We start from the raw sequence: 16,851 nt of genomic DNA, 5'->3' as shown, positions 1-16,851 counted from the left end.
CATGGCGTCTACAAAAGCTAAACAAATTGACATTTTCATTCATTTTTAATGCTCCAAAGTGCTAAAATTGAAACGAAATGTTACAGTTGTTTGCCGCATAGCTTTTCTGATATCCAGTTATGCGTGTTTGTTTGAGTTTTTGGTTAACGTTGAGATAGGCCGAACGAGGGGGCTATGCCAACAAAGCATCCCGATACCCTAGTCGAAACATTTATTGGGTCTGAACGTGATTTTAGCCCCTCAGACAGCAATTAGTCATCACCCTTTATGGTTTCAATTGTACTTTTAAAAGTAATATGCCAATAATCATCAAATTTTGCATGCATAATATATACATAATCAACTACCTTCTGCGAAAATTTCATGAAAATTGGCAGAAAAATTCAAAAGTTATGAATAGGCAAACATCACACATGAAAAACACGAAAAATGTTCACTAACACTCACCCCTATCAACACCAGTAGCTTTCAAACCAATTGATCAAAGTTGGTGAAATTTTGTAAGAAAGTGTCTCTATAAGTATCATAACTGCTAACGAAATTTCATAATTATCATCACAGAACATTGAACTGTAGCGTAATAGAACTATCTATTATGCGAATGAAAATTGATCATGATTGTACAAAATGCTCAAAACTACGTCTGTTTGTTTTTCATCCACAGTTAAAAGTAATGGATCGATTTTTATGAAATTTGGCACAAATAATAAACATATACCAAAGAATTCTCAGTCAATTATTTGGCCAATTTTACCGATTCATTGCAGAGCTGCTGCCGTACTTCTGTGTCCCGATTATTGCGAATACAGGCTTTAAGAGGTTTGCCAGTTGAAAACAACAAAGCCGCTGGAACAGATCAATTTCAAAGTGAGCTTCTAAAATACGGTGGAGAAGCACTGGTGAGAGCACTACATGGGTCATTAGATTTGCGAAGAAGAAATATCACCGGAAGAATAGATGGAAGACATCGTGTCTCCCGCCTACAAAAAGGGCGATCAATTGGATTACGGGAACTACCGCACGATCACACTACTGAGCGCTGCCTACAAGCTACTCCTTCAAATTTTATGTTGCCGTCTATCACCAATTCCAAAAGAGATCGTGGGACAATATCAGGCTGGATTCATGAGTGAACGTGCTACAACCACATGATCGCCATTCGCCAGGTGTTGCAGAAATGCCGCGAATACAACGTGCCCACACATGACTTGTTCATCCATCTAAATCGGCGTATGATTCGATCGAGATCAACTATGACAAATTATGCACTAATACGGATTCCCTCCGGATAAACTGACACGATTGATCAGGGCGACGATGGATTGGGTGATGTGCGTAGTTCAAGTCTCAGGTCACTCTCGAATACCTTTGAATCTCGCAGAGGGTTACGGCAAGGTAATGGTCTTTCGTGCTTGCTGTTTAACAATGCTTAGAGGGTGTAATAAGAAGAACGGAGATTAACACGAGTGGTACGAGTTTCATGAAGTCCGTTCAGCTGCTTGGTTTCGCCGATGATATTGATATTATAACTCACAAATTGAAAACGATGGCGGAAACGTACATCCGACTAAAGAATAAAGCCAGACGAATCGGATAGTCATTAATGTGTCAAAGTACCTGATGTCAAAGGGCTCTAGGGAGGAGGCCCGTCACCCCGTATCTCTATCGACGATAATGAAATCGAGGCGATTGAAGAATTCGTTTACTTGGGATCACTGGTGATCCGACTGGTGATCGACAACGACACCACAAGAGAAATTCAGAGACACATTGTGCCAGGAAATCGAGCTTACTATGGACTCCGCAGAACTCTACGATCGAACAAAGTTCGCCGTCACACAGAGTTGACCATCTACAAAATGCTGATTAGACCGTGATAGGGCAGGATCGTGGCTTCCGGGTGGGATTGGGATCACACACGGGCACTACCGGGGCCGGTCACTATCGGCGGAACTGTGCACCACAAAATTTCACCACACCTAAACTACTACTTTTCTTCACTTTGGAATCACTTTATTGGGCGTTGTACGAAAGAACTTTAGTTCTCGAAGGTTCGATTCTTACTGACTAATTTTATTCTATTTTGTTCTAGTTTTACCCTACGTTGTGTGAAATATTTCTATTTGATTTCATTAAAACTACTATAAAATTAAACATTTCAAATTGCTACCAACTGAACTGACAGCACGGTTACTGTAGCGTACCTGCTTTCGACAGCAAACAGTTTGAGAACTGTCAGACCGGTAGTACGGTACGAAGCATGGTTTCTACGTGCACAGAATCAACGCACCCATGGAGTATTCGAACGAAAGCTGGTGCGTACGATCTACAGTGGAGTGCAGACGGAAGACGGAACTTGGAGAAGCCAAATGAACGACGAGCTGCATCAGCTGTTGAGGATACCCTATGCCCAAGGAAGTCGAAAAAACTTCCATTACGAAAAATACCTGGACCAACCGGGAATCGGACCCGTCATCCTCATGATGGACATGCTGAATATTCACACCATTACAGCTGTGGCTATAAAGGCCTTACAACTCCTGGAGGAATCACAGGTAAACTCCTCCTCTTGGGGAACTTCTCAGGAAAACTTCTAGAGAAATCTTTGACGGAAGTCCTGTATAAATCCCGGTGAGAGCTCCGAAAGATACCTCAGGTGAAACTTTTGTGTGGCGTTGTGGCCGCGCGGCTAGTGTCACCAAGCATTTAGTCGCATCGTGCTGAGGGGCGTGGGTTCGATTCCCACCACAGCTGCCAGGAAAAGTATTCGGCTGTGCCACTGGGCGTTGCATGCTAGTCCGTTGTGTAGTGTCGTGCTTCCTTCTAAGAGCGAATAGCTCACTGGAAGCATTAAACGTGTCCGTGTCTTTAAAAAAAGCTACAACAGTCATGTTGAAAGATTGAACTTTTAACATTAGATTTGTTTAGCAAAAAAAAACGATCTGCTCTGCAATTATCTGAATCGCTGTTACCTGTGGAAAAATATGCACTGCAAATTAATTCGGTACTCACCCATTATTACTCCCTATACTATGAGACACTGGACTGCAGGGCGCGCTGGAGTTCGAGTCGAGGTTATTCGCGAGCACCAAACCAGGACTGGAACCGGGACTTGGCCGATTTCGGTAGTCTAGCATCATATGCTGAAACGACAAACAAAAAGGCTCATCAGAACTTTTTTTTCAGTTGCAACAAAGCGCTTCTATCCATCACATACCGGTGAAATATTCCCGTGAGATCCATAAATAATGTTTTCGGGTGAGTTTTGATGATTCGGCGACGACAGTCCGTCGTTTAATTGACTAAAATTATCGTAACTAATCTGGTCTAGGGTTGGTATTCGCTGCTGCGGGGGTTGTTGCTGCTGCTGCTGTGGCTGTGGCGATTGGCTCACATCGTAAGTGTTGTTGTTACCCTGCGTTTCAGTTTCAAACAGTTCGTTATTAATTCAAGTATTCAAATTGGCTTAGGGTGGTATATCCTAGTGGGAGGGAGCGCAATTGCAATGAGCATAGAATGTAATCGTTCTAGGGATCCACTTTTGTTTGTCTTTTGCAAAAGATTTTTCCTTGTTTCCAACTCGAACCAGAACGATTTACCTTCCATTATCAGCTGCACAAAACACACGACTGCATTATTTATACTACACATCGATTCATTGTTACAATAGAAAAAAAACATCAAAGTAGAAGTGCTTACTAGCGGCATACAAGATGCTTTATTTACATGAATGCAATTTGCTCAAGAAACGATTATAAAAATGATAGAATCAATCAAATAAAACAGACGCGTGTTGCGATGGGTAATGTGGAGCTAGAGAGGTAGACATGACAGAGACCGAACCAACCTCGGAAGATCGGCTCGATGCCTTAGAGAGTAATTAAAATAAAAGAAATAAAAATAAATTATATACCTTCATAAACGTAAATCTATTGCTATCTGGTACAGATAAAAAAGGCTGCAAAAAATTAATGATGAAGAATGTAAATAATCTAGCACATCAAATGAAACAAGCCTGCAAGCAAGAACTGAAAGTAAAAACAAACTGGGGTGATAAATATAACTAGGTAGCAGTAAGTAGGAACATCGAACATCCTTAGTTGCATCAATAACGATGTGGTCAACGAAGCGGGTTGAAGACTTGCATGAATTTTGATTTCTTAGTGATTCGTTGAATACACAATTTTAACGGATTTCGCCCAATTAACAATTCATACATTAACAGGTTTTCATTAATTCATGTTTTATAATATCTTTGTCAAAGCATTCCTTATTCTTAGTAGATTTATCACGACAATTTGCAACTGTGAAATTCTCTTCAAGTACACTTGAAATACTGCACATAAAATTTTGTTTCACATAAGAATATTAGCAATTAATAATAGTTTTAAGAGGTTCTCGTAATATCTTTTCGAATAAGAGTAAATACTCTCAGGTGAGAGCAGATCGTATATGTAAATGAATTGTCAAAACTTGGCACTCTCAGATAAAATTTACAAGATTCATGGCGTTCTCTGCTGAGACTAACTTAACATTATCTAATATTATCATATATCAGAGTAATCTTACTTGGCATTTGTTGTACTTGCTCAAGCAGCCATGAATTTCAAAGATCTTATGATGGTTTTGAACGAAACCAGTAACAATCAATAACGCGTTCTTGATTGTTGTTGTTTCTGGTTGATGGCCATGTTGGAAACATATATAAAAATTAAAAACCACAATGTTTTTGAAAAAAAAAAACAATGCAGAATTTATTGTACTTGCATACATATTACTTTTAAGCATTATTAAAATATCGTTTGGATTTCATTGCAATTATCTACTTCCAGATATTTCGCACGTGTCGTATTTGCACAAAAGGGTAATGGAAATGTGAATGATGGACTTACCATAGTAGTTACACACTTACTCAAGAGTTTATTACACGCGCTGAATAATTAGAATTTAAGTAACAACACACAAAATCTACTAACATAACAAACTTCATGCATGCTTTCAACGCTGAAAAACACTAACAAAATGATCACGCCAGTCCGTATAGCGATTCACTTTGTCAATCATCTAAAAATGCATTTCTCTTACAAGCAGCTACTCACTTGCAGCAAAAAACTCAAAAAATGGCCGTCCAACCGGCCATCACTTACCTGACTAGACTTCGGCTTCTTGTTGCTGTTCTTACTGTTATGGTTAATAGTACTACTGCTGTTGTTGGTAGCGTTGTTAAGGTTAGTCGTACTGGTGTTGTTGTTGTTGCTGCTGGGGCTGACGTTGCCACTGTTGGGATGACTGCTGGTAGGTATTGGATAGCTTCCGCCTCCCCCTCCTCCACCCCCGCCGCCGTTGAAGTTGTTCGGCCGTGGATGGGGATGGTGGTTGGGGATGGCCGACGTTGGTGACAGCGACGATGGAGACGTCCCGAGGGGACTCTGCGTATGGGAAAACAGTAAAAGGTTAATTAACTTTACTATCGTATCAGGCACTAGACTTGCATAGCTATTACAAAACTTCAAAACTAGACGTAAAATACATCATTTGTCGAATATAAGGCATTGAACAACAATTCTCGGATACTTATTGAAAACGACGTATCAACATAGGATTTGCGTATATTATACGTCGTTTTGAAAAAGTATCCGAGAATTCCAATTAATATTTAAATGCTTGAGGGTGGAAGGTAATAAAAACTACTGCCACCTCTGACTACTAGACCTAATGATGGTCAAACTGTGGGCCAAAGTCTTCAACAATGAACGTTACCGACGACGGTCACCACGGTACGACTTAGAATTTTCGCAATTGCATACCCACAGAATTTTAAAGCAGCGTTGTCAGACGAGGCGTGTTCTACGAAGCCACGCTTCTTCTGGCGCACGCACTGCGGGCAGTCATGCTGCAGCATGAGACCCGGCACAACGTGGAACAACACAAACAATAGCGCAACGGCAACGGATCCGGATCACCAAAATTATCAAAAACATACTTATTGGCCCGTGTTTTGATCATATTCATTCTTCGCTGATCAAAAAACACGGAAGTTCTATCAGAAGCAGGGAACGAAAAACGGATCACGCCGAAAAACAAACGCATTGTCCTAAGCGGTGCATGTTGATAACAAAGGCGCTCCGCAACAAACGCATGTCAGCCGATGAAAGCAATAAAACAAACATCGCTTGCCGTGCGTGTGCTGATATTCCGGCTTTTCTGCTGAAATTTTCGACCCACATTATCGAATTCATAAGCATTTGGACGAAATAAGACTCTTGCAAACCTCAGAGTTGAGTTTCAGTTGTAAAACAATGCGAAAATCACGGTGTGAATAGAACGAGACAAATATTCCTACCGTTTTTGTTGTGAACAAACTCGGGAGCGATTTTGTCATTATCTGCTAACGAAAAAACAAAGCGTTGTTGCTGTGCCTTCTTTGTTGCCTATTTTTCGCTTGCGGTGGCATATTCTGCGTACACTGATCAGAAGCTAATTGTAATAAACTTGTTTAATTCCTAATTTAAATTAGGAACCGAACAAAGTGATTGGAATTAGGTGATGTCACGGTAACACAACTATTATATGCGTGTACGATCCTTGTAATAGTCGGATAACTTTTGGTCTTTTCATCCCTGGCAAGAACTCCGCCATCCTCTTAGAATATGTCGTGAGACGACAACCATTTCAGAATGATTGATTCCAAATCGAACCTCTCAGGAATTTTCCAACTGTTACCGGTGGCACCAGTGGTGTTGCGGAAGCAGCTTGTTCCGGAACAGGAACTGTAACCTCGTCAATGTCAGCCTGTTCTCTCAATCAGCTAGTACCGCTGTAGCTGTGTTTCACCAAGTGAATTTTTCCATGGTAGTTGTAATATTGGCCCGTATGAATAAAAAGTAATAATCCACAGTTTACTACAATTTTGTAGTAAATACTACAATTATTGGTATGAATAAAGGTAAACAGAGCATTTACTACACTACAAGTTTCGAACTTACTACTTTTGTAGAACATATATCGATTATGAATAAAAGTAGTATTTACTACAAGAAATTTGTAGTCTGCTCCTGAGGTTGCTACAAAGCCTGTGATGCGTGTGTATGAAATCACAACTTGTGTTTGCAATTCACTTGCGTTTATTTTTTTCCACAAGAAAGGTAATCTTCGAGAATGTTTACTAAACATTGTTTAGTTAGATGCAAGTTTCAACGGGCATTACCATACCGGAAACCGATTCAAGTACCATCAAGTTCCAGCAAAATACGGTGTTTTGCCGTCGTGGTCCGGTGGGCAGGATTTTGAAACAATTTACCCCAGATGGAGCGCCGTGATGATGTGGAAATTGAATCTTCAGGATTTTTTGACGGAAAATAGTGGCTTTTGCTGCGGCTTTTTATTAAGGCTTTTTACGGCATCATCAGCATCGGAAGCCATTTTGGATATGTGGCTCGAAATTTCAAAGTGATGTCTCTCAGCCACGAAAGCGAATATTCGTATGAAAAAGTATCATCCCATATGCTCACTCGCAGTGATTGCAATGATACTTTTTCAGCTGCGTTACTGCAGAATTATCAGTTTTTTATCACTTCAAAAACGCGAGGCAAACAATCATTGAAAAGCAAAAAGTCAATTATTCGTTTGAAAGCTCAGTGATGCATCATGACACCTTAACGTTCTGGTGAGTTGAAGTTACTGAGGGAGTATTCTGTAAGGCTGTGACCATAGTGGGTAAGGTGAGATGCGATCGGATGCGATAAGTTATAGATGAGAAGAGGGATGTTTGATAGGCCATAGTGCATGAGGTTTTCAATGAGGGTGCGCATGTTGTTTTCACATCCTTTTTCGCCTATTTCGTGCGCATCAACGACTCACGTGATTTGATCGATGAAGTCGCTTGTATGTTGAAGCGCTTCTTTGGATGTGGGTAGTGAAATGATCGTTTCATCTATTAGAGCGGAAAGATAAAATGCACCCGCTTTTTGTTTTGCGCGAGCCGTTTTTTTTTTGCTATAACTTAGTCTGTTTTGATCCTGTTGCAATAGCAAAAATAATCTGGTGTAACTGTACAAGATAGAGATTATTGAATTAATTATTGTCTATCCGGTTGGAATCAGGACAGACATTCAATCAAAAATTGCCATTTTCTTGGACCACAAGTGTCGCATCTGTTTCGCATCTAGTGCGCTGTGGTGCTGACAACAACGGGAAGGATGCGCACTACTTTTAACATGATTCAAAAACGTCGCGAGTTGGGTCGCGTCGCGACTTGATTGTGCGAAGTCCGGTTTGGTGGCGGCCCGACAATATTAGAGAAAAGAATGTATAACATGTAATTATATCCGCTTGAGCAATGTCTTTATGTATACACATATTTTTACTTTCCGAACTGGGCTATCTGAGTGTTGATTTCAATTTAAATCAGTATGAGACTGTTATACTGATTTTCGGCATTAAAACATTACTTGATTGTGCTGACCTCGGCAAAAAGAAACAAAAATTCGGCAAGTATGTATTATTGGGTATATTTTTTTATTTATTACAAAATTTTCTTCGATATCTACGAGATTCATCATAAGGACTGTATCGTTAATTATGAATACACCTTTGAGGCCCTGTATTAAAAAGACTAAGTCTTGTTTTGACAACTGCTGTGTGTTTATGTGTTGCCAGCGTTGTAAACAACACATAACTTTCATTAAAAGTTAAAGTTTTTCCTCAAGTGGAGCAACGCGAGTGTTTACGGATGAGAAGCGAAAATCGATTGTGACCAGGTATTGCTATGAAAAATGATTATTGCTAAGAAAATTAGCAAAAGTTGGAGGTGTTTTTTTTCTGTCCAAAATGCTGTCAAACGATTCGGTATGCATAACACACTGATAGACTCACCCGGACGCGACAAAAAACCAGATGCGTCCAAGTCAAATTTGGACAGCAAAATTTGCAAAATCTTCTAAAGAAAAAAGGAGGTATTCATCATAGATTGCACAAAAAAGTGTGGAACGACTATTGGTATGGTTCAGCACGCCAAGGAGCGTAATTCCCTGAAGACTTACCCAAAACAGAAATGTCCAAAAAACAGTCAAATTCTGGCGGATTATGTGAAAACTCGGGCTCGGAAACTGTACGACGATGTTTTGAGCAAAAATTACATGTGCATAATCATGGATGATTAAACGTATGTCATAATGGACAACAAAGCACTTCCAGGGGCGCAGTTTTTCACTGTGAAGCGTGGCACTGATGTTCCGAATTCAGAGAAAACGATTTTTTGTAAAAAAGTTGGGAAAATGTATTAGTTTGGCAAGCAATTTGTCAAAGTGGTATGAAATCGTCACCTTTCTTCACCGTCCCAAGTATGAACGTCGAAACATACCGGAAGGAATGCATCCAGAAACCAATTCTGCCACTCATCTGAAATCACAAAGATCCTACATTATTTTGATCGGATTTGGCATCCTGCCACTATGCGCGTGACACCTTTGACAGGTATGAAGAAAACAATGGTCAATTTGTGGAAAGGGCAATAAATCCTCTAAATCGCCCGCAAATAAGGCCCGTTGAGAAATAGTTAACTTTGATGAAAGGGAAACTACGGATAAAGGATAGAGGAGCAGAGGCCGTCACAAAATTCAAGAAAAACTGGGTCAGCGTAAGCAAAACCTTCGTCGGAACGGTTGTCCAAAACCTTATGAAGAACACCAAGAAGAAGGTGCGAGAGCTGGCAAGATCCACGAAAAATTAAATATAAAATGATACCATGGGCTTTTCTGATGGTCAATAAACAATGTAATTGAATTTAATTTACAAAACAAATAAAATATTTTCAGATACAGCAATTCTCAGGTGTACTCATAATTAACGATACAGTCCTTATATTAGGTAAAAGATTATCAATCGAAATTGATGTCACACTCTTTTCGTTAAGGGATCTAGTTTTGCCTGACAAAGAATAAAGCAGAACTTTTCAATCAGACTCCTTTTAGCAATTAAGTTGAATACCATAAAACCTTAAACTTTCTAACTTGCACATGAATAACATGCACTGAACAAACGACCATATCAAACATTGATCACTTGATTCAAATCCCGAACAGAGAAAATAAAATATTTTCTTATACACATTTATGCTTATAAATACTTAAACAATTATGCTTATAAAAACTTAAACGATTTAATGGAATACTATTTTATACGCAATGAAATATGTTATTTTACATGGTGATCGATAGACAGTATGTTAAATTTTTATTACGTCTGGTCCATCAAAATGCATGTCATGTGAAAAAACATTGAGTTATGTTTACAAACAACAACATATTAACGCATTTTATATTACCTACTAGCATTCCCAACACATTAAATCTGCATTGGTTTACATACACAACGAGCGCAATCATAAAATCCACACCCGACAAGCATTCTCTTGCGTTCTCTTGCGATCACATGCGTCGAAGCAGCTCCATCGCATCTCCGCACTCATCGCAACTCATCTACTATGTACGGTTCATGCGTTCTGCATATAGTTTCCACAGAGTGTGCTTCGACGCTTATCCGATCTCTTATCTCTTTGCATCGCACCTCAGCCACTATGTGCTCAACGTAAGCGTGGCCTATGGCGCAGCGGCGACCATGAGTGCATGCCGATACGCATGGCGCATTCGAGACAGATTTTTATCGTGCTAAGATGCCCTCACGATCATTGCGGAATCATGTAAAACGAATGTAGAATACTGTTCCGTCGGAGGAACAGCACAGGACCGGTAGTTCGATGGGAAGGAGGGGAACTTTAGCCTTCGGAAAGGCTGTGGCTTCCACTGGGGAGGAAAAGGCGGTTTGTACACTACAAACTACTTAACTAGATATATTTCAGGTCTGTACAGGTTGGTGGTTGAAAGAAGACTAATTTGTTGCGCACGCAATTCTCTCGAAGGATCGGTAGAGACTGTATGGGGGAAGGAAATTTCCTTGCATGCGCTGCGCTGTAGTGATGGTGGAATATTCCGTACATAGGCTATGGTACGATGGTTCGGGCGTCGTCAGTTGCTGGCACATAAGGACATGCCGTTCAGGCGTGATTGGTTGGTTGGTCGATCCTCGCACATGCTTGATCACGTCGTGGTGTGTGTGTGAGGGTGACAGGTGACTGTTAGTGGGTTTGGAGCCGTAAATTACTCGCGGCGACTCGAGGTTAGTTGTATGGGAAAAGGGATATGGTCAAATTCTAAAAGCTACTTCGCGTTGGGAGCGAACAAGTACTTTTTCAGTATTGTTAACTTAAATGAGGAAACTGCTGCAAAAATCACTATTTTGCGACCATAGTTTGTTCTGGAGTGCCGACTGGTGGAAGAAGAGCAATCGAGAATCAACTACCAAAACAAAAACAAATAAAGTAGTAAATACTACTCCGAAATTTTCGAAAGTAGTATCTACTACATTGTTCGAAAAATGGTTTTAGTCATACAAAATGGTAGTAACTACAAAGCACGGCACGGTAAAGGCTGGATATGCTGCGCAATTCAGATCCCATTGTGATCCACTAGCCTCTGCCCAGCAACTCCTATCCCTACCTCCTCGTGGTACCGACCGGAAACTACGAGCAACCTTGGGGAAGATTGGATTACCAACCCCGGTGGGAACTTTGGTCGTAGGCTGACAGGGAGGGGGGGGGGGTTTGCTTCGCCAAACCTGAGCGTCTGTTCTCCAGGAGGAGCGGCTCACAAGAGCGTCTGATCCCCATGTTAGGGGCGGCTGATCAACGTCCGAGTGCCGGAAAGTAGGGGGTTGGTGTCAGGCCCTACGAGCCAGCCGTAAAAAAACATTATAACGGAAAATCAGCAACAGAATAATACGAACCAAGACCACCGGCAACGACCCCAGCGAACAAAAAGGACTTGCGATTGGAAACTCGGTACGTGGAACTGCCGATCTCTCAACTTCATTAGGAGCACTCGCATACTCGCCGATCTACTGAAGGACCGCGGGTTCGGCATCGTAGCGCTGCAGGAGGTGTGTTGGACAGGATCTACGGTACAAGCGTTTAGAGGTAATCATACCATCTACCAAAGCTGGGAACAGCTTTCATCGTGATGGGTGATATGCAGAGGCGCGTGATTGGTTGGTGGCCGATCGACGAAAGAATGTACAGGTTGAGGATCAAGGGCCGATTCTTCAACTTCAGCACAATAAACGTGTACATCACACACTCCGGAAGCACGGATGATGACAAGGACTCATTTTAGGCGCAGCTCGAACGCGAGTACGACCGCTGCCCAAGTAGATCTAAACGCTCAGGTAGAGGCCAGGAGGAGGAATTCAGACCGACGATTGGAAAGTTCAGCGCCCACCAGCAGACGAACGAAAACGGCCTACGACTCATTGATTTCGCCGCCTCCAAAAATATGGCCATACGTAGCACCTTTTTTCCTTTTTTCTCTTATCGTTACAGCTGGAGATCACCACAGCAGACGGAATCTCAAATCGACCACGTTCTGATTGACGGACGGCACTTCTCCAACATTATCGACGTCAGGACCTATCGTGGCGCCAACATCGACTCCAATCACTATCTGATGATGGTCAAACTGCGCCCAAAAGTCTCCGTCATCAACAATGTACGGTACCGGCGACCGCCACGGTAAAACCTAGAGCAACTGGTACAACCGGATGTCACCTCAGCATACGCGCAGAATCTCGAAGCCGCGTTGCCGGACAAGGGCGAGCTCGATGAGGCCCCTCTAGAGCACTGCTGGAGTACAGTGAAAGCAGCCATCAACGACACAGCCGAGAGCACTATCGGGTACGTGGAACGGAATCGACGGAACGAATGGTTCGATGAAGAGTGCAGAACTGTTTTGGAGGAGAAGAACGTAGCGAGGGTGGTAATGCTGCAGCACGAGACCAAGCAGAACGTGGAATGTTACAAACAGAAGCGGAAACACGAGACCCGCCTCTTTCGGGAGAAAAAGCGCCGCCCGGAAGAAGCGGAGTGCGAAGAAATGGAACTGCTGTGCCGTTCCCAAGAAACACGGAAGTTCTATCAGAAGCTCAACGCATCCCGCAAAGGCTTCGTGCCGCGAGCCGAAATGTGCAGTTAAAAGAACGGAGGCCTCTTGACGAACGGACGTGAGGTGATCGAAAGGTGGAAGCAGCACTTCGATCAGCACCTGAATGGCGTGGAGGACGTACGCACGGGAGACCACGGCAACGAAAGAAACGACGATGCCAGTACAGCGGAGGACGGAAATGAACCAAGTCCCACGCTGAGGAAATTTAAGGGTGGTATCGGAGCTGAATTCATCAAGACGGGCCCAGAAAAGTTGGCCATCAGTCTGCACCGGCTGATAGTCCGGATCTGGGAAACCGAACAGCTACCGGAGGAGTGGAAGGAAAGGATAATCTGTCCCATTCACAAGAAAGGTGGCTATTTTTAATGCTGCACAGTGCTATCCCAGACCATCTTCCATCGTCTGTCATCTAAATCGAATGAGTTCGTGGGAAGTTATCAAGTCGGCTTCATCGACGACCTGTCGACAACGAACCAGATCTTTACCGTACGCAAATCTTCCAGAAATGCCGTGAATACCAGGTCCCAACGCATCACCTGTTCATCGACTTCAAAGCGGCACACGACAGTATCGACCGCGCAGAGCTATGGAGAATCACGGACGAAAACGGCTTTCCTGGAAAGCTGACTAGACTGATTAAAGCAACGATGGACGGTGTGCAAAGCTGCGTAAGGGTTTCGAATGAACTATTCAGTTCATTCGAATCTCACCGGGAACTACGACAAAGTGACGGACTCTCATGCCTACTCTTCAACATCGCTCTGGAAGGTGTGATGCGACGAGCCGGGCTCAACAGCCGGGGAACGATTTTCACACAATCCGGTCAATTTGTGTGCTTTGCGGACGACATGACCGATAAAGTGCCAGAACATTTGGAACGGTGATGGCAGAACTGTACACCCGCCTGAAACTCTAAGCAGCTAAGGTAGGACTGGTGGTGAATGTCTCAAAAACAAAGTACATGCTGGTAGGCGGAACCGAGCACAGCCGGATCTGAGACGAGACCGGACAACTGGCTTCTTACTGATCTTCTTTCCTTCCAAAATGTTTGTTGTTTATTTACGTTTCGCTCCGATCGTCGTTCGGGATAGTGCTGCCAAACATTTTATTGCTTCAAGATTCAAGTTTTTTTTACGGATGAAACATGAATGAGAAGTGCCCATAAATTTTGCCATGAGTTTAGGGTGCCCGTGAAGGAAACTTCCATAATTGATTATCCATAGCGTGTTCGTAAATCAAAACTAATGAAGGATTAGTTCTAAATGATATTTGTAAACATAATTCTATGGCAAAATACCTTAACGCTAAAGCTAGATTTTCTTCGAAATTGATCACGTATCACGATTTTCATATAAAATAGTCACCGTTGAGATGCTGTACCTCTGCTTCCTGGTGAAAGATTAGGCTTTCATTTTGACAAGAAGAAACGTCTTCGGTTTTGATTTAAACTAAATACTTTTTTTTGTAGCATCAGCTACAAAACAAACAAGGTCAAATTGTTCAAATTGTCCCAAATTCATCATCGAAAAGAAGCGAGAAGGCACCGATTCATTGCCTTCTTTTGGTGTTATTATAAGTGCTCATTTCTAACAAAAATACAAACAAAATAGTGAACAAGACAAACCGAGCTTCAATCTTTCATTTAGAGTAGGATTGAATTGATAAAGCAACCCCCCGAGCAGTTGAAACAATCTCCGTAATAACAGTTTTTGAATGTTTAATTTTTTGTTAAATTTTCAAAACATTTAATCAATTATTACAAATAAAAAAAATTAATTCTCTTTCATTATTATAGTGCACTTTTACCATAATGAAAATGTATGCGGACCGTATTTTCAATCGCTTTTGACAACACTGCCCACACGCGGTCGGGAACGGTCGGATGGTTTTTGCTTTTTTCTAATAGCATGAAATCAACCAATCAGCAGCTGGTCCGTTTTGGCCCCATATCGAGCTACCTATTGACTGGTCTCGTTTCAGGTCTCAACTAGCTGACGCGGTAGTTGACATGCCGATTGGAATTTACAGTTTATTCAATTGAAAAATCAATGCGTAGTAAAATAATGTGTATTTTGATGTAACTTTGAATCTTTTTCCATGCTCTTACTATGTGCATGCATTTCAACTGAAATTTAAATTATTTTTTAGTTTCAAGTTGTTTAATTTTATAGCTCACATGTTTTACATGTCATTTAAAATTAATTAATTTTTGCTGTGTGAGTATGCAGACATATCACTCCGGACAACAGTGTTGAAAGGATGTGTCCGAATCGTACTTCACTTCGTTCATGACAGGGGCGTCGGATGCACAACAGGTAAACAAAATAAGCTTGATTAGTATGAAATGTCGCTGGGAAATGATGATCTAGTGGATTCTAAAATTATCATAGTAGTCTAAACATTAATGAGAAACCCAATAAGGAAGTTTTTAGTGAGCCACCTCTTGTGTATCAGCAGATTTTTTCATTCTCTAAAAAAAAGACACGGACAACGTCTTCAGCTTTCGGCTGTACAGACTGTTTTGAACTTAAGGACGAACGGGACGGCCGAGGAAATATCCGCCATTGCAATTTTGCTTCTAAGGTGGTAATCTCAGATTCTACTACATATCATGGAACAAAAACTTATCATTGGCTATGCTCACCCGCAGTGCACATGCTGATTGTTTTTCAGCCTTGTCTGTGAGGTAGAAATCGAAATTACCATCTTCAAAATCGTGAGGCAAATTGCTAGAAAGAGAGGGAAGATAAGCAAATTAACACGGCGTCCCGTATCACCTTAACATGGGACAACGGACAACGGAGCATGCACCAGTGGAAACGGGGAAGAAACTATTCTTACGAAAAAATTGCTTCAAGATTCAAGTTTTTTTTACGGATGAAACATGAATGAGAAGTGCCCATAAATTTTGCCATGAGTTTAGGGTGCCCGTGAAGGAAACTTCCATAATTGATTATCCATAGCGTGTTCGTAAATCAAAACTAATGAAGGATTAGTTCTAAATGATATTTGTAAACATAATTCTATGGCAAAATACCTTAACGCTAAAGCTAGATTTTCTTCGAAATTGATCACGTATCACGATTTTCATATAAAATAGTCACCGTTGAGATGCTGTACCTCTGCTTCCTGGTGAAAGATTAGGCTTTCATTTTGACAAGAAGAAACGTCTTCGGTTTTGATTTAAACTAAATACTTTTTTTTGTAGCATCAGCTACAAAACAAACAAGGTCAAATTGTTCAAATTGTCCCAAATTCATCATCGAAAAGAAGCGAGAAGGCACCGATTCATTGCCTTCTTTTGGTGTTATTATAAGTGCTCATTTCTAACAAAAATACAAACAAAATAGTGAACAAGACAAACCGAGCTTCAATCTTTCATTTAGAGTAGGATTGAATTGATAAAGCAACCCCCCGAGCAGTTGAAACAATCTCCGTAATAACAGTTTTTGAATGTTTAATTTTTTGTTAAATTTTCAAAACATTTAATCAATTATTACAAATGAAAAAAATTAATTCTCTTTCATTATTATAGTGCACTTTTACCATAATGAAAATGTATGCGGACCGTATTTTCAATCGCTTTTGACAACACTGCCCACACGCGGTCGGGAACGGTCGGATGGTTTTTGCTTTTTTCTAATAGCATGAAATCAACCAATCAGCAGCTGGTCCGTTTTGGCCCCATATCGAGCTACCTATTGACTGGTCTCGTTTCAGAGCCGGATCCGTCTGGGTAGTGATGTTACGATAGACGGGGATACCTTCGAGGTGATGGAGGAATTCGTCTACCTTAGAT

At 41.4% G+C, this 16,851-nt stretch overlaps 2 protein-coding genes across 10 annotated transcripts in view; one reads left to right on the top strand and one right to left on the bottom strand.

Annotated features, from left to right (window-relative positions):
- LOC109428200 (myb-like protein AA) overlaps positions 1-16,851 on the bottom strand; it is a 149,995-nt gene that overhangs the window by 21,941 nt on the left and 111,203 nt on the right. For 8 of the 9 annotated variants that reach the window (XM_062851563.1, XM_062851561.1, XM_062851562.1 and 5 more), the window contains 4 exons: positions 5,148-5,429; positions 3,914-3,958; positions 3,218-3,415; positions 3,013-3,143 (listed from right to left, as the gene is read on the bottom strand). In XM_062851563.1, the coding sequence (XP_062707547.1) occupies positions 3,013-3,143; positions 3,218-3,415; positions 3,914-3,958; positions 5,148-5,429 (656 nt within the window). The remainder of the gene's footprint in view (positions 1-3,012; positions 3,144-3,217; positions 3,416-3,913; positions 3,959-5,147; positions 5,430-16,851) is intronic. The other variant, XM_062851565.1, reaches the window with a different exon arrangement.
- LOC109427891 (protein Wnt-1) overlaps positions 1-16,851 on the top strand; it is a 267,059-nt gene that overhangs the window by 208,349 nt on the left and 41,859 nt on the right. The window lies entirely within an intron of this gene.

This window comes from Aedes albopictus, chromosome 2 (genome assembly GCF_035046485.1).
Source record: "Aedes albopictus strain Foshan chromosome 2, AalbF5, whole genome shotgun sequence".
Classification (NCBI taxonomy): Eukaryota; Metazoa; Arthropoda; class Insecta; order Diptera; family Culicidae; genus Aedes; species Aedes albopictus.
Note: the sequence above shows the minus strand (reverse complement) of the source record. Positions and strands in the feature narration are given on the sequence as shown.